We start from the raw sequence: 14,022 nt of genomic DNA, 5'->3' as shown, positions 1-14,022 counted from the left end.
TTTAAATTGAAATAAATAAATAAATAAAACTTTCCCATCTTTTCCCATCACCCCATTTCTTAGCAATTAATTAATATGATCTGTCTGCAGTCTGCTAATATGTCCTACGCAGCCAAACTGGCTTGCTGCCGTGTGTTTTTTCTACGTACAGAACACTTGTTGAGTCTTTTTGAAAATTAAAGAAAAATATATTTACCAAAAAAAATATAAAGGCATTCCTTTGTATCAAAACCTCCAAGAATATCTACATTAATCATCAGAAACCATAAATAATTTATTTGTATCAATAAACATATATACAAAAGGTATATATTTTAATTAATTTTTCCAGTCGTACACTACGTATACACAATATTTATGTCCTCTAAGATTAAGAATTAATTTAAAGATTAGACTTTAATTACGTATAGCTTGCAACAACTGTCATATTCTCTTTGGTGACGTGCACTTCTTAGTTATATATTAATCCTTCTTCTAGACCATTGGCATGCTTCTCTTCCACAGAACATGCATGTACGTACGTATATACCCTCTTAAGTGATACTGCTAATTATGACTTGTCCTTCAATTTCTTAAATCCAAATGATCAATATATATATAACGATGATTAAAGTATAATCATAAGATGATAGCGGGACTAATGAATTATTAAAATACTTGCATGAAAAGCCCTCTGCTCAATAGAGAGGTACAACGTGTTCGGATCTGATTTGATCAGTTTTGGATTACTTAATTAACACTAAATCATACGTTGGTCGTCTTGATTAACCAATGACCCTTTAATTATATATATAAAAAAAATCATTAATTTAGACACGAGGTGTGATGCAACGATTAGGAAATTAAAACCGTTGGGCAATTTGACATTTAAAATTGTAAGTCGTCACTGATTTGAAGTAAGCACAATGTTAAGCAAGCTGATGATGCAATAACCTCAGTAGTTGTCTTCGATTGTTCGTCTTTATTCTCTGTGATAAAAAGTTGTATATTAACTTTAAAAGGATGGTTTAACGGTGTATAAATTTAATAACTTTTTCTGATATAAGTGGATTTGATAACATTTTTTAATTATGGAATAGAAATATTTGAAATCAGATATCAAATTTAAAAATTAACACGCAACAACAATAATAATAAAAAGATGAAGAAGTAAAAAACCCTACCTAGCCGCCTCGTCCTCCCCCGCTGTCTCTTGTGCTCACAGTGACCTTCACTTTTCTTAGGTTTTCTAGACGGCTGCCGGTGAGAATCTTTTGTGGCAGATCTTCTTGATTATTTATTGATCTTTTGTAGTAGGAGGAACTACTCCACGTTTTTTGGAGCACTACCAAGATCGATTTTAGCTCAAGATTAATAAGGTGAAAATCTGATGCCCTTAATTTCACCTATGGGATGCTCTGCTCAAAGTGGTTGGTACGTATCCTTTTAAATGAGAGGAAGAGAGGTCTTGGTTCAAGTTCAACTCTTGTCCTTAAATTTTATATATCTATTGAGAGTTTTTTTCTTCTAAATTTTATATCTATTTATGACTTTTTTTTCTTCTCAAAACTGTTCATACTAAAATGAATTGATGATCAAACAAGCTGAACCACACACTCTAATGAAGTCAAGATCTAGAATGTCAACTTCTGTGATATCATATATATAGTTAAAGGCCAGCAATCATTATATATGTTATAATCACATTTTAAGCTCCTAAGTCTAAGAATGATTATAGCTAAGCATCTTTCAGATTTGGCTGCATTGTGTGTTCTACTTAATTAAATCTTTAAGCAGCCATCGATGTTTTAATTGGCTGCGTTGTGTGTTTTACTCAATTTCCCGTCGCTGAATATCTCAATGGCATTCATCAAAGAAAAAAATTAATTAATTAATTAAGACTTCCAATCAATGTTGCATCAACTATATATATATATATATATATATATATATATATATATATATATATATATATATATATATATATATATGATCACTAGGATCCCTTGAAACTTTCGAAAGCATGATGTTGATAGAAAGAGATGAGCCAAACCTTCCCAATTATCAAATTGCCATGTTGATGTTGATAGCAATTTATTTCACAATTATAATTAGCATAGTAATTAACATGTTGTTATCAAGTTGGGGGAGGATCGAGATGTAGTAAATCCCTGCTCGAGCAATTTGAAATATTAAACTTTAATTACATTAGAGATCAGTTATAATCACTAGAAATTATTGTAATCATTGTGTCAAGTATTCTGTTTTGTGTGAGATTGATGATGCAAGTCCAAGTCTGCTTGTCTCTGATGGTCCCTATCCTGTTTGATTGGTTATTTAAGCACGAAGATTAACATATTTGCATGTTGTAAATTTACGTACGAATATTAATTGATTTACATTGCCACTTGGTCTTTTTAACTATATATATTCGAATATTTTATTAAAGTCTAAATAAGAAAAAAGAACTCCAAATATTTATATAAAAATCCTAAGACTGACCTAATTAAAAAGTCCAAAACTAAATAGAAAAATCTAATTAAAATCCAAAAATAAATAGAAAATTAACTAAAATAAACAAAACAAAAACTTATGGGCCTGATTTCCAGAGATTTAATGGTCCGATGAACAACTAAGTGGTTCATAAAAAGAAAACTATATGTAGAATCTTCTTAAAAAATTTAAGTCTCATCCAAGAATTCAATCTTTTGTTATCATGATTTTTGTTCACCTTGATTTATGATGTGTCCAGGTTTCTTGCAAAAAAAATTTAGGCTTATCTATTTAGTATGTAAATTAGTACGTAAACATGTGAATTCTACTTTATATTTGGTACAACACGTTCTACGTCACAATTATAATATTTAATTTAAATTCAATTAATAAATAGGTTAAATTTATATGTTCGAAAAGAAATTGAATTAAGTTCATTTTATTTTTATATTATCCTCATTACTTTCATTTTATTCCTTTAAATGTCTCTAAAAACAATTATGGGTAGATGAGTATTTTGAAAAATCTAATGTTAACATTAATTTCTTCTTCTTAATATAGTAAATAAAAGAGGTTAGCATCTGATCTACTTTTTGTATCATTTATATTAAATTTTATTTGAGATTCAATTCTTAACACTCAAAATGACTTCAAATATGATATTTAATTAAAATATATAAATTTAATTTAATTTAGAGGATTCCAAAGATGCTGTCAAGGAAAATGTTAAATTTGAAAAATAAATTGTTAACTAGTTGAATATAGAGAGAGTTTATAACTAATTATGGTCAATGAATTGATGGAATAACTTAAGAAAATAATCCCACGTCTTTAATGACAATAATTAATTAATCAATCAGTAATTAAAGACTTGCAAACGATACATCATCAAATATTTATTTAATAGACCTTTTGATTTTTCATCGTCGATGGCTGGTATGCTCTCACGCCGACAAAATTAACTAACCTGTTTCAACCATTGCTTCTTTAGAGTACCTTAGACTAAAAATATTTTATGCCCAAAAAGATATATATATATATATATATATATATATATATATATATATATATATATATATATATATATTCTTATACATTAATAGCATTGACTAGGATCCCTGTGCCCTGAAACATTAGGTTAGCATGATGTTTCATTGCAAGTGTCACTGTGGAGTTGAATTTTTTTTTATTAAAAAAAAAAGAAAAGAAAGAAAGAGGAGGGGGAAAAAAGGATAATCTTGAGCCAAACATTAACATTTTCCTAGCTGTTCAAGTTGGGATGGAATATTTTGCTATAAATCTCCGAGGACTTTGATGAATTCTTTTCCTGCTTTTTTTAGGCATGCAGGTTTGGACTTCGGGGTTGGATTTTTGGAACAAGATTGCGATTCCTGATAATATTTGTTTCAATACCTTTTTTTCGTGATTAATTGGTTGTGTTTTCAAGAATAACTCAATTAATATTGTTTTATTATAATGAGATTAATTACGATTATTTAAATCTTAGTAGTTATTTTTTTATTACTGTGGAAAATAAAATTTAAAATATTATATGAACTAATAATTATTTTTTATCGTGATTTGATTTTTATGCTTTATTGTTAATATAAGATCATTATAAAAAATTTCTAATCTATTAATAAAAAAAAATTGCATTCTCAACTCACATTAATATCAATGAACGAAAAAGATTTAATTCTAAATCGTTTCTTTTGACAAACATTCTTAAATAAATAAAATTAATAAACTCCGAAAGGCCATGTTTTTTTAAAAAAATTGAGAATGAAGAAATAAGGTCATGTTGCTTTGTAGGTAGATACATGAAAAGGAAGAAGAAAAAGAAGAAGAAGATAATCTTACTACAAGCATCTTTGATCCAAAATAAATCTTAAATTACAAGTCAGGAAAGTTGATAAAAAAAATATTTATAACAAAATTGTTTTAATAAAAAATAAATTCTTAAAAAACAATACTATATCATCGGGTCGACCGGGTTTTTTTTTTTTTTTTTCCAACACGAGCCTGGTTTTAAAACAGGCGTGTTGGGAGAAAGGAAAAACCTTACCACCCTGGAGGCCTTGACATGAAAGTTCAGTAAAATAATTGGAAGATAAGTAATAACTCACAAGTAATAAAATCACAGACAGACACCACGATCAAAGCTCCCGCCTCCTTAAGAATTCAAAAATCTATAACTTACAGCATTTATGCCTTGTAACTTAGAACTAAAAATCTCAAAAACATTGCCAAAATGCACATTCCAACATCTGAAACAAATCCATGCCTTGATAATCTCTTGTTCTCTCTCCAAAAACATCAAAATATTCTCCAAATTTCTTCGTCGAACCACCGAGTTCGGCAGAATGGATTATTCCAATCTAATATTCTCTCAAATGGGTCACGATTCCAGTGCAGAAATCGTTATTTGGAATGCCATGATCAGAGGGTATGCGTTCAATGGCCCTTTTCAGGAATGTATACGGATGTTCGACGAAATGCCTCAGAGAGGACTAAAGCCTCACAACTTCACGTATCCTTATGTAATCAACTCTTGTTGTGAATTGGAGTGGTATGGAAGGGGAAAGAGGGTACATTGCGAGATTGTAAAGTCTGGATTTGAGTCGAGCTACGCGGTTGCCAATTCTCTATTTAACATGTATTTGAAAATGCCGGCGTCTTTTGACGTGGGTCTGGCCAGTAATTGCAAGTTAGATGATGCTCGTAAGATTTTTGATGATATGCGTGTCAGACCGGTAGAATTATGGAATCAAATGATAGGTAAGTACGTAAACATGGGTGATGTCAAGTCAGCAAGAGAGTTGTTTGATATTATGCCTGAAAGAGATATTGTTTCTTGGAATTCTATGATTTTAGGTTATGCCAAAGCTGGAAAAGTCGCAAATGCGAGAGGTTTGTTTGAGAAAATGCCAGAGAAGAATGTTATTTCATGGACTTCGATGATTGGAGCATATGCTGATACAGACGATCTTGAAACAGCTAGAAGCTTTTTTGAGACAATGCCACAGAGGAATGTGGTTTCGTGGAATTCAATGATTTCAAGTTGTGCTAAACACGGGAAATTCGTAGAAAGTTTGAATCTTTTTGTCCAAATGCAATCAGAAGGAGTGACCCCAGATGGCTATACTTTTGTTTCTGTTCTGTCAGCGTGTTCTAATTTAGGTGATGTGGAGTTTGGGAAATATATACACTATCTAATTGGAGATTTGTCTCAATCGGAAGTCATGGTAGGGACTGCTCTTACAGAAATGTATTCTCAATGTGGAGATGTAGATAAAGCTTTTGCAGTTTTTATCAAGATAGGAAAGAGGGATGTTTTTTGCTGGAATGTCATTATCAAGGCATTAGCTCTACATGGAAGATCAGAGGAGGCTATCAAAATCTTCTTACTGATGCGAAAGACCGGATTGAAGCCAAACGATTTCACGTTTACTAGCGCTTTGTTTGCTTGTAGCCATGGAGGTTTGGTGGAAGAAGGCCACATAATCTTTAATAGCATGGAGAAAGATTACAAGATAATTCCAAAGATTACACATTATGGTTGCTTAATTGACATGCTTTGCCGGAATGGCCAGCTTGAGGAAGCAATGCTTCTAGTGGAAGATATGCCCTTTGAACCTGACGTTGCTATATGGGGAGCCTTGCTTGGGGGTTGTAGAGTTACAGGTGACTTGAAGTTAGCAGAAAAGGTAGTAGAGAAAGCTACTGAGTTCGAAACAAATGAATCGGGAGTCTATGTGCTGTTGTCAAATATCCATGCCTCCGCAGGTCAGTGGATAGAGGCTGCAGATGAAAGAAAAAAGATGGATGGGAAGAAAATATCGAAGAAGGCAGGTAGCAGTGTTGTTTAGGATATAGGATATATCCATGTATATTGAGAAATCACAAACAAAATATACAGGTGTCTTAGAACACAAACTTTAAAAAATACTACCTTTTCCCATTCTAATAAAATATTTGCATTGACAGCATTTTGGAACCAAGCAACCCCATAAGATTCCAAATCACATGCAAGATTTGTAATACAAAGTTTTCTACGGAAGAAAATTAAGATCTCCCATTCTTCCTTGATCCAATAAAAACCCCCGGCTTACAAGTTACAGTTACAATCATGTATGAGAAAATCACAAATATCACACCAAAATGCACTTTTCAGATACAAAATGGGGCTTGTCCTTTTCCATCTTACTAACCCATAAAATGGCTGCATAATCAATTCTGCTGGGAAAATTCTTAAGCTAATAGAACCCTGAGATTCTTAAGCTAATACTCTGGAAATGGATTGTGACCGTTTAAATTGTAAATCACAAGACAGAGACCTAAACCATGAAAATAACAGGTCTGATAAAAGTCTCACACCAAAGGTTAACAGAAACACATCCACAACTTTTGGACAACCAGTCTAACCAAATTAAAAGTCTGTTCTAAAGTAATGTTGAGATTCATGTTATGTTGCCAGTAGCCTCCACTAATTGCGGACTATCATAAAGGTGTATCCTGTGAGCAAATTTCAAGTAGTAGTAATCATGTTGAACTGGAATCTTGAAAGCTGTTGAGGAATGGTCGATATGACTGGCCCATATCTCTGCACCAAGTAACACATTGTAAGAAGAAATACCAGAAAATCATTGGTCTAAAAAGCATAGTAGAATCATGAATGGTTTTTCAGAAACCTGACTAGGGAAATGCGAGGAGGAAATCAGTTTTGCCAATCTTATAAGCAGCAGATTATAGGGGTGTAGAGTAGGGAAGGTTGGTGGACAAAAAAACAAGCAAGAAATAAAAATCAGACAATTTGCCCTTGGTGGATCTTCATGATGCATCCACCAAACTAGCAGTTACTATATATATACATACAACTCATTGAAGCTAATGCCTCAGTTTTCCCAATCAGTTGAACCACTACCTCTTCATTCAGGAGTAGTTCAGTTTTTATGCATAACCAAGTTAAAGCTAAGAAAATATAGCATCCAAAACCTTAAAAACATCTCAGGCAATTGCAAAATCAGATCAAACTCCAAACATAATCAATCAACAGAAAACTACATGTGATCATACCTGCACATTATCATAGAGCTCAAACAATGGCACAGCGAGCAATTTCAGATTTTTCGGCACTGCAAAGTACTCTCTTTCAGATAAGCGAACAAGGTAAAGTTTCTTGCATTCCTGCATTACAAAGATTGGAGAAAGAAATGGATAAGCATAGCCTGCCAGCTATATGAAGGAAAAAGAAAAGGAAAGATCCACATAAGCAAAGAACACGAGTCACCTTGGGCTTTGTTATGTGTGGAGGGCAATATGGATACATAATTGTTTCAAAGTTTGGCCTCCACCAGATAGCCACACATTCACCAATCTGCAAGCAAATGACATGTGGCCAAAATATGGACCAGAAAAGTCCTACATTCCAATGAACTCAAGAAGAAGGAAGAAGACGCCCTCTGAGGCACCAACAACTTCTTCCAAAATATCAAGTTCCAACAAAAGTTCTAACCTCATAAAATTCAGGGAACAAAATGCAACTTATCATAAAAACATGCATAAAGCAGACCTCAATTGCTAATAAACCTACAAAGAATTTATGGTATTAACATGTGCTGTCACAAGATTGAAAATTTAGATACAGGAGAATCTGATGCTTTGTACATGGCCTTCATCTTTTCCACTCTATTCCAATCATATTCACCTTTTTTCTTTTTTCTTTTTTGATAGAATCCAATAATATTCTCCTGAAAACACCTATAAATATCTGTTTCTTAAAATTGTTTTCATGAGTTCACACGACGTGAAGATAGCCAAAAAAGAGGTTACCTGCCAGTCTGGCACAAGAGCAGGTGAGTTAGCCCCAAGTTTGCTTGTCAGCTTTCTTTTCAAACCCTCTATTTCTTTTACATAAGCATGGGAAAAATAAGAAACAGAAAATCTCCCAAACAGTGATATAGAAAGAGCTGATTCCACTAAAAACTTAACGAAGAAAGATATATAATGAAATTGAAAGATAATACATAGAGAAGAGGAAAAATATGCCATTCTCTCCAGGCTTCAAACGCCCACCAGGAAGTTTGCAGAAAGTGTTTCCAATTTGCAGAAGAAGTATGTGAGGATGCTTGTGTTCCTGTACCTGTAAAATAACATATTGCACCAAGAGACAGATCATAAGAATGAGAAAAGAGATGTATGGAGCTATCATGGACAAGACCATGGCCGGTAAGTCCAATAAGTACAAGATCACAGACCAGACATGGAGGAGTTACATGGAAGATATGAAAAAATAAGTTGCTACAGCATACAGAACAGCTATAGAAGACATGACTGAACACATGTTCTACATAGATGAAATTCTTAAGGATATTGGATAGAAAACATTTTTCAAAATATAAAACTTTCTCAAGTTGAATTAGGAATCAACATCATCCACTGAAAATGAAGAGATTGAGCTATCCTAGAGGCAAATTATACTATCATGATTTACTCCACATGGTATGAAACAGACGTTTATCTATACAAACTGTTCCCAAGATTACCTTATTTTTCCAAAAGGCATTCAAATTGTCAAGAACATGAGCATATTGTTCAGCAATCACATAGAGAGTGATTATTAAGAATAAGTCATCATTCAAGTTCATCCTTGCATAACCAAAACCAAATATTAAAGAATACCACCTCTAAGACAGCCAACCATATAATTCAAGATCTGTATCAATGTACATCCCATGATCAATGTAAAACATGAACGCCAAATACATACAACCCAAAAGTTCTTTTTAGCTTAGAAAGAAATACTAAGCACTCCTATACTAAATTGCCAACCAGTGTCAATGTTAAATTTATTATCTCATAATCACAATCAACTTCATTTCGCAATAATGCAACAATTAAACACACATTTCAAGCACAAAAAGAAAGTTAGAACAAAAGGTAAAACAAAAGCATTACCAGCAAAATAGCTTCCACACTTGCCCTCATCCCGTCTTTCATATAACTGTCATTAAAAACCCACAAAAAGATCAACATAAAAGAACCAGACTTTCCATCTAGGGTTAACTAGAGTTTTTTTGTTCATTCCCAGAAATTGAACCACCAAAACTCAAAGAGAAACAAAAAGAACAAAAGGGGTAGTGTATTTTTACTTTACTTTCATGCGAGCAAGTCGATCAGCAACAGAAGTGTCTGTCTCCATCTTGGGCTCTTAAGTACCAAATGTGTAGCTTGATAAAGGGTATGTATTCACCACAGCTGACCCTGCCCCTACCATCTCTCTCTTTCCCTCTGCTTATAACCCAATTTCTTCTTCCTTTTTACTGATAAAAGCTGTTGGCTTTGGTGTTTCTCTGTGAGTTGAAGCTGTGTTTTCTTGTGTTTCCCTTTCTAAACATCTTTTTCAGCTAGAAATGAAGAGCAGATGAAGGGGAGGGAGATTAGAGAGGAACATTGATATTTAATTTGGTGTTAATTTTGGGTTAATTAGTATTATGGTTTGCTAATTACTGTTTAGGTGGTATTGGGTTGGGTCCATGAATTTTTACTCCAAATGCTTAGCCCAGCCCAGTACTACTTTTAGAGTTTTTTTACTAGGCCCATTGTTAATGGATGGAAAATCAAAAAAAAGAAAAAGAAAAAAGAAAAAAAAATACATGTCTCCAACTATTTGTCCGAGTAGCATTGTTATATGAAAAACTAGAGTCAGAAAAAAGAAAAAGATAAAAGTTTTTGCTAAAATATAATATTTCTTCATCTAAAAAATTAATTTTCCAAATTTACATCAATTTTTAAGAACATATTTTAGAGATTCTCCATAGGTTTTTAATACAAGTTTTTTTTTACTCTTTTTTTTAATTAAAGAATTACACTGAATAATATTTTTTTTTCTTTTATATATAGAGGTGATTTAGCAATGTAAGAAATTAAAACTATATATATATATATATATATATATATATATATATATATATATATATAGTCCTTAGTTTAAAGAGAAGAGAACGAGGATTGCTGGATTTTGATGGTAAAGAGAAAAAGATATTGTTAGTATTGATTTAGACCATCAAAATTGAAGATATTTATGTTAAATTATTGCATTTGATGAGGGGAGTTTGTATTAGATATTTTTGTACCTTAAAAGTACGTGAAAAAATATATATGAACTCAAGTTTATTTTTTGTTTCGGGTTGAGTTCGATTTTTAAGCTGTTTTTTGGGTTTTTAGGTAATTTATAGATTTGTCGAGGTTTCTAAGGTGTTTTATAGATGTTTTGAGTCAAAAACAAGTTAGAAAATTAGGTTTTTGGATCTCAAGAACATAAACCTTGATTTTCTTGACACTACAGTGGTCAGAATCTGGGAAAAACAGGCAACATGTAGACTATTTTTTATTTTTAAAAAGAAACGGATAACATGTCGTTCACCCCAAGCACAGATTAAAAAAAAGGCTTAGTAACATGGGGGCTGGTGAAATGGGCCAGGTTTAGCAGCATCTAAACCTTTTTTCCCTTATTTTTTTATTTCAATTAATGCTTTTTTTTTTATAAAAAAAACTCAATATATATTTAGGTTAAAAGAACATAGGTTCCGATTTTTCGGCCACTATAGTGACAGAAATCTGGGTAAAATAAGTGATGCGTCGTCTATTTTTTTATTTTAAAAAAGGAGCAAATGATATGGTGCAAATTAAAAAACAAGGGGCCCGCACGTGGGTCCTGGTGAAATGGGCCAGGTGAGCTAGCCTGACTTGTCAAACCTAGTAGCGTCTGACCCTTTTTTTCCTTGACCTTTTTAATTTTAATTGATGTTTTGTTTTAAAAAAATAAACTTAATTACATTTACATTAATACCTCTTTTCTCTTTTATTTTATTTAGAAAGTCTCTTTTAAGTAATAATAATTTTTTGGTTATGTGTTTGATTGTGAGAGAATTTTTTTGATTTATTGATGATTTTTATTTTTTTTTATTTTTTGTATAGATAAACTATGTTTTTAAAAATAATAAATATTTATTTTCAAATGATTTTTTTAATTTATGTAACTATCCATGTTATTATTATTTTTTATTTTATCCAATCAATTTAATATATATTTGTCTATTTCTATTATCGTTTGATTAATTAACAAACATGATAAGGAAAATGTTATATTTTTAAAGATTAAATATTTTGATTTATATATGTTTATTTATTTTTCAAGTTTTGTTTGTAAGTGTTATTAATAATTTTATTTATCTATTAGCAGATATAATTTTTAGTTTATTTGATTACACGTGTATAAACTTTTTAATTTGTTTATATATATATATATTGGCAGGACATTATCAATATTTGAACCTATCTTTTATTGCTTGAAATGTACTTTTTTTTTCACCTTGGATTAAAAACATGGGACAGTACTGATCACCAATGAGAAGAAGTGTGTCTGTCCTTGTCGACACAAGTATCTCTAATGGCAGGACATTATCCATGCACGTCTAACCGCAATTCAAGAGAGAACATTTCTAAATATTTGAATGCTTATCTTCTTCCTTCTCTCCTATCTCGAGGCACCATGTATCATCGCTTGACTCAGTACAAATTAAACTCGATTGATGATGTATCATAGGATCATCGGCAAAACATTGATCAAAACTCGACAGAAATACTGTTTTAATTCTATGAAAGTTAATTCTCTAACCAAATGTCTAATGATCAGTAGACAAAGATCAGTACCAGAAGAACTCTTCTTGACGTCTAGCTAGCTATGACTTCCTTCTGCCTTGAAAAACTTGCAAGTCCCCATCTGATCCTCCTGCCACGAGCGTGCACTGGTCTTCCTCCACTTGCCTCCAGCACACACTGCTAACGAACCCGCCGCCACACCCATCCCTACCCACTGGGTTAGACTCGTGAACCCATATTGGCTCGCCCCATCTTCTGTCATACACAAAAACCTTATTGTTTTCTGACCCACACCCTAATAAGCCTCCATTCCTCCACACTGACAATCCGATGAAGCTCCGGCTGTTGACGTGCCCCTTGTATGACCGGATTACGCTTGAATTATCCGAATCCCATAGCTTCAAGCATCCATCAATGCTAGCAGACACCAATGTAACATTATCGAGAAATTTAATGTACGTCACGGTCTTCCTATGCCCATCAAGAACAAATACCGGGTCAACCGTCATTCGAATGTCGTACCCGTATACCCTTCTGTCAGCGCATCCGACGGCTACTATTGGTCCACCAAATGGATTGAACTCCACGCAACACACGGCACTGCGACCCACACCAGGCTGAACAGTAGCCACGCCTTCCCCACTCTCGCAACGTGTGTCCCACATTTGCATGGTTCCATCATCCGACCCGGATGCACCCAAAACCGGATCCCAATGTGAGTAGTCCACACTCCAAACCCTTCGCCCGCCATGTTCATCTCGTTCGAAGATTGGTATTCTCCTCTCAAGATTATATTCCATCACCACCCCGTCGTAGTCTCCAGACCCTAGAACCCGCCCGTCCGACCTGGGTTTCCATCGGATGCTACTAAGCTTAGCTGGGGTACAAATATAATAGTCACAAGCCCTAGCATGGTCTAAGCAAATAATTTCGTGCGCATTTTGGCTAGTATTTTCATGTGCAAACAAAGACTTGAAGTTGTAAATTCTTATCTTTCTTGCTATTCCACCTGTGGCAATGATGCTGCTCGTCTGGTCGAATTCGATCACCCCTAGAGCATCCGATATGGCTGGAGTACTACTAGTGATGTTGTTGTTGCCGGATGAAACAATTGTTGTGAGACTGAAATCCCATTCACACCTAGCTTTTTCTTGTTGTTGTTCTTGTTCTTCCCCTATGGCTTCTTTTTCTTGGTTTTGAGATTCTTGTGTGTGGTGGTGACTATGCGGATGGAATTTAGTGGAGAGGTTTTTCATTTCCCATTCAAGATACACAGCTAGTTGATGTATATTTGGAGCTTTTGTCTTTGGCTAATTTGGACCAATGAAAGGCTAGCTCCATGGATAATTAAATAGGGTGGCCTTTGATATACATCTTTCCTTCATTATTCCTCCTTCTCTCATATCTTCTCGTATAATACGATCACTGTTGCCAAGAACCACAGCAATGTCATGTAGGGAACTACGTGTCTTGTTTAGGATTACACGTACATTGTATTTCTTCAGAGGAAAGGGTTTCGACAATGGTTTATGGTTGAGACTTGAGAGATTTTAATGGACTTTAATTACACCATTAAGATATCCCATTAAAAGCTTGTATATATTGGCTCTATAGGGGATTCTCTCTTCTTTAATTAATACATCCATATCTACCACCTTTCTCCACGAGTAAAATTAAAATTAGATATTAACTTCAATTAAGAAGATACTTAATTTTAATACCCCAAATTAAGTTGATAAAAAATCTATTCGAACTCCTAAAATAAAAGAAAAACAAGTCAAATAGAACATTAAATAATTAATACATCAAGATATTATCATGATGGTTGGTTATTAACACAAATATTAGATAATTGTATAAAAAAAACCTTGAGAAGTACAATTCTGT

The 14,022-nt window shown here is 33.2% G+C and overlaps 3 protein-coding genes across 6 annotated transcripts; 1 reads left to right on the top strand and 2 right to left on the bottom strand.

The window, feature by feature from the left end:
* Window positions 1-4,546: 4,546 nt before the first annotated feature.
* LOC133677825 (pentatricopeptide repeat-containing protein At3g29230-like) lies at window positions 4,547-6,469 on the top strand. The gene has a single exon (XM_062099951.1). The coding sequence runs from the start codon at window positions 4,680-4,682 to the stop codon at window positions 6,339-6,341; it is 1,662 nt and encodes a 553-aa protein (XP_061955935.1). The 5' UTR covers window positions 4,547-4,679; the 3' UTR covers window positions 6,342-6,469.
* Window positions 6,470-6,810: 341 nt separating this feature from the next.
* LOC133677826 (pre-mRNA cleavage factor Im 25 kDa subunit 2-like) lies at window positions 6,811-9,935 on the bottom strand. 4 transcript variants are annotated; one of them, XM_062099952.1, is made up of 7 exons: window positions 9,624-9,935; window positions 9,430-9,475; window positions 8,521-8,614; window positions 8,305-8,378; window positions 7,763-7,849; window positions 7,549-7,659; window positions 6,811-7,075 (listed from the first exon to the last, which is right to left on the bottom strand). In XM_062099952.1, the coding sequence occupies exons 1-7, from the start codon at window positions 9,671-9,673 to the stop codon at window positions 7,001-7,003; spliced, it is 537 nt and encodes a 178-aa protein (XP_061955936.1). In that variant the 5' UTR covers window positions 9,674-9,935; the 3' UTR covers window positions 6,811-7,000. The 4 variants fall into 4 exon arrangements, with proteins under 4 accessions (XP_061955936.1, XP_061955937.1, XP_061955938.1 ...); XM_062099953.1 differs by having other exon boundaries at window positions 8,548-8,614; XM_062099954.1 differs by having other exon boundaries at window positions 9,629-9,935.
* Window positions 9,936-11,799: 1,864 nt separating this feature from the next.
* Window positions 11,800-13,660, bottom strand: LOC133678247 (WD repeat-containing protein RUP2). Its single transcript, XM_062100510.1, has one exon. The coding sequence runs from the start codon at window positions 13,389-13,391 to the stop codon at window positions 12,216-12,218; it is 1,176 nt and encodes a 391-aa protein (XP_061956494.1). The 5' UTR covers window positions 13,392-13,660; the 3' UTR covers window positions 11,800-12,215.
* Window positions 13,661-14,022: the final 362 nt, after the last annotated feature.

Source organism: Populus nigra, chromosome 18 (genome assembly GCF_951802175.1).
Source record: "Populus nigra chromosome 18, ddPopNigr1.1, whole genome shotgun sequence".
In the NCBI taxonomy this organism is placed as follows: domain Eukaryota; kingdom Viridiplantae; phylum Streptophyta; class Magnoliopsida; order Malpighiales; family Salicaceae; genus Populus; species Populus nigra.
The sequence above is the reverse complement of the archived record's forward strand: the minus strand, read 5'-3'. Positions and strand labels throughout refer to the sequence as shown.

What these genes read in the sequence shown, in the direction of transcription:
- LOC133677825 (XM_062099951.1), top strand. Translation starts at nt 4,680, where the DNA reads ATGCCTTGTAACTTAGAACTAAAAATCTCAAAAACATTGCCAAAATGC.
- LOC133677826 (XM_062099952.1), bottom strand. Translation starts at nt 9,673, where the DNA reads ATGGAGACAGACACTTCTGTTGCTGATCGACTTGCTCGCATGAAAGTA. An exon ending in CTTGCTCGCATGAAAGTAAA is followed by an intron (nt 9,476 to 9,623) that starts GTAAAAATACAC and finishes TTTTAATGACAG; the next exon opens with TTATATGAAAGACGGGATGA. An exon ending in CTCTTGTGCCAGACTGGCAG is followed by an intron (nt 7,850 to 8,304) that starts GTAACCTCTTTT and finishes ATTTGCTTGCAG; the next exon opens with ATTGGTGAATGTGTGGCTAT.
- LOC133678247 (XM_062100510.1), bottom strand. Translation starts at nt 13,391, where the DNA reads ATGAAAAACCTCTCCACTAAATTCCATCCGCATAGTCACCACCACACA.